At 39.5% G+C, this 3,144-nt stretch overlaps 1 protein-coding gene across 1 annotated transcript; it reads left to right on the top strand.

Annotated features, from left to right (window-relative positions):
* The first annotated feature begins 762 nt into the window (after positions 1-762).
* On the top strand, positions 763-2,885 carry LOC117399722 (transmembrane protein 158-like). The gene has a single exon (XM_033999072.3). The coding sequence runs from the start codon at positions 1,049-1,051 to the stop codon at positions 1,718-1,720; it is 672 nt and encodes a 223-aa protein (XP_033854963.1). The 5' UTR covers positions 763-1,048; the 3' UTR covers positions 1,721-2,885.
* The last annotated feature ends 259 nt before the right edge of the window (positions 2,886-3,144 follow it).

Genomic DNA, 3,144 nt, shown 5'->3' with positions numbered 1-3,144 from the left:
CGACCCCCCCAACCCCCCAGAACTACACTCCTGCATACATGACAGCATAATATGTATAAATGATTATGTTTCTCTGTGTAATATAATTTAATATGATGTGCGGGAGGAGAAGAGTGCTAGACACATAAATGTATGTCTAAGGACGAGCTATTAAACTAATTGTAGCAATTACATTTCAGTTTTCCCAGAATCTCAACTCCTCAGGTACTGTAGCTGGTAGGGGGTAGAAAACTACTGCTAAGTACAGTCTTGAACTGGCTACAGCAGCAGATAGGATAAAATGCATAGGGGGTTGGACAAAACAAATCAGAAAACATACATGAACACATTTTTATAGTGTTTATATATTATGTAAGTGAATACAATGTTTATATATTTTTTTAATCTAGAAATCTACAAAAACATCTGCAATTAAACAAATAAATCAATGACTAAAAAATAAAGTGAAATCTGATACCACTGTGTATGTTATTCTGGAGAACGCATGCTTTATTCTCTGAAAATATTAAGCAGTGTCTATAAAATCAGTAGAAATATATAGGCATTTCAGGTAAAACTGTATTTTTAAAAAATCTTACGATGCCAATAAAGCGCACCACAATTCTACACAGGTTACAAAAGCCGATCTTCCCAATGCAACAGAACAGGCAAACAGCAGCCGTTTCACACTCCACGGAATCATAAAGCTGTTCACTATAGTGCAACAGGATATTAACAAACATCATGACATCACATTACTTCTGTTCTGCTAGCTGATGTAACGCAAAACTACACAAACGCTACCCGCACATAACCTAGCAGTTAACAGAAGAAAAAGAAAATGCGGTTCAAGTAGGAGTAACACAACTAAACGAGTGACGTTTCCATTTTAAGAGGATTGCATTAGGTAATCTAGGAGTGGCGTTATTTGGAGTGGTACTAAACTGACAGACACTATGGGCATAACACAGACCTCCACCAGGCTCTATCTACTGCGAGCAGTTTATTATGTTCCTCTACAAATACATGAATAACACACCATGCGAGGAAGAGGCGACCCCCTAGTGCCATGCTGAACAACCTCTCGTGTCTTTTACTGGCTCTGCTCGCCACCGCCAGCGTTTTTAGGTGGTCCCACTGCTGGAACGACGAGGACCTACTGCTTCCCCCCATCAACTCCTCCAATAGATTCCTTGCAAACTTAGACGTGGACGTACGGTACTCCAAGAGATCCGCAGAATCCGCGCTGCAGCCCTTGTGCAACATCAGCGTGCAAAGACTGATTTCGACCTCGCTGGTGGCGCGCTGGGACAGACACTTCGGTTTCCAGTGCGATGTCCTCATCTACACCACCAACAACCACGGGCGAGCCTTTTTCTCGGCCGCTTTCAATCGGGTTGTCTCACCTGTTGTCATCGAACACCTGGGTGTTTCGGGGGGGCAGCAGGAGTTCAGGTTGTGCGTCGGGTGCGGTGTCTCGCGAAACAGGAGGTTCGGCCAGGCCAGGTCACACCCAACTCAAGCAGGGGAGCCCCTGGGTTTCTGCTGTCTAGATTTTAGCTTGGACGAGCTGAAAGGGGATAACAGCTGGAGACTTAACCGCAAGCCAATCGAGTCCACTTTAGTGGCATGTTTCATGACTTTGGTGATCATTGTGTGGAGCGTTGCTGCCCTCATCTGGCCAGTGCCTATCATCGCAGGCTTTCTCCCGAATGGCATGGAGCAAAGGAGACCAAGATAAAACAAAAACGGTGTATTTGGATTTTTAAAAGTGCATATTTTAGATTCATTTTTAAGGGATAGTATTAGTTGATTTCTTTTGTGGACACAAGCGATAGTATGAAAAACAATTTGATAACGTTTGGTTAGTTGTTTTTGATGGGACAGTCTACACGCAGGTAACAATATTATTTAAGGCGCAGTTTTATTATTTTATAAAAAAAAAAAAAAAAAAAAAGTTTGGGTCATGGTGTTTAATTAAAGCGTTAATTTTTAAATATTTTTTTCCCACCGCTTTTATGAATAGTATTAGCAATACAGCATATTGTATTGCATTCCAGTCGCTTCTGATACTCTGCTTTATGTACAGGGTCTTGCTCCAAGTTTTATTTTGTTTATTATTTGCTGCAAATATTTAAACTATCAATGTGTTGTTATAGCTTATTACTAGGAGCGTAAACTGTATGGTTGAAAATACATATGAAACTATTTATTTTAATGCTTTTTAAATTTTTTGGATTGTGTTTTTGTTGTATATTTGTGACCAAATATGTGATTTTCTGGAGAATAATGATGTTACAGCCCTCAAGGCAGTCAACCTGTGAATTGTCGCCTACACTGTACATAGGAAGAGATGTTCGCCGCATTATTAAAATCATATATAAATTCGTAAAGCTATTTAGAAGTTCTGGTGAAAAATGTACACCTTGAAGAAATTTGACAACAGTTTTGTTAACATTCTGTAGTCCTTATAACCTGAAGGCAACTGTGCTTTTTGCAGAAATAGAACTCTAACATTTTTATGAAAATGTTTGATAAATCAGGCATGAAGCAGGTTTCGCAAAACTGTGTTATGTATGCAGAGCTATTCAATCAAAAAATGTCTAAATGGACAGAATCAGAATTCTGAAAAAAATGAAACACACACTGCTCAAATAGGCTGCCTCTCACACGACTGATTCCTTTGTTCTGCACATGCCATCTCCGACATATATTTTGTAATATACTGTGTAAAAGCTACATCTCCCGGTGGCGAGTTTGTTTTAGTAAACTGACTGATGTTTTTTGTTTGTTTGTTTGTTTGTTTTGTTTTTTTAAATGTAATTTTAATGTAAAGTTATGTACAGCGCTTTGATATGTTCTACAGGAAAGGCGCAATATATAAATAAAACTGATTGATTGATTGATTGATGTATCACAAGGCACAATTGAAACACGGTAGAATTGTAGTCACGTTGATCGAGTTGTGTTCTGGATGTCCGTGGTGGCCCCACACTGGAACAGCACTCTTTAGTGTTATTACAGGCTGTTCTTGTCCCGCCCCTCCATGGACAGAGAAAACCCTTAGGTCAAAGAAAGTGCTGTACTTTTTGAGTCCATATGGCTATACATCTTGTGATCCTGGTCCATTTAGCCTACTGTAGATAGAGCTCCTTAGCTACAAGT

Source organism: Acipenser ruthenus, chromosome 4, assembly GCF_902713425.1.
Source record: "Acipenser ruthenus chromosome 4, fAciRut3.2 maternal haplotype, whole genome shotgun sequence".
Lineage (NCBI taxonomy): Eukaryota > Metazoa > Chordata > Actinopteri > Acipenseriformes > Acipenseridae > Acipenser > Acipenser ruthenus.
Note: the sequence above shows the minus strand (reverse complement) of the source record. Positions and strands in the feature narration are given on the sequence as shown.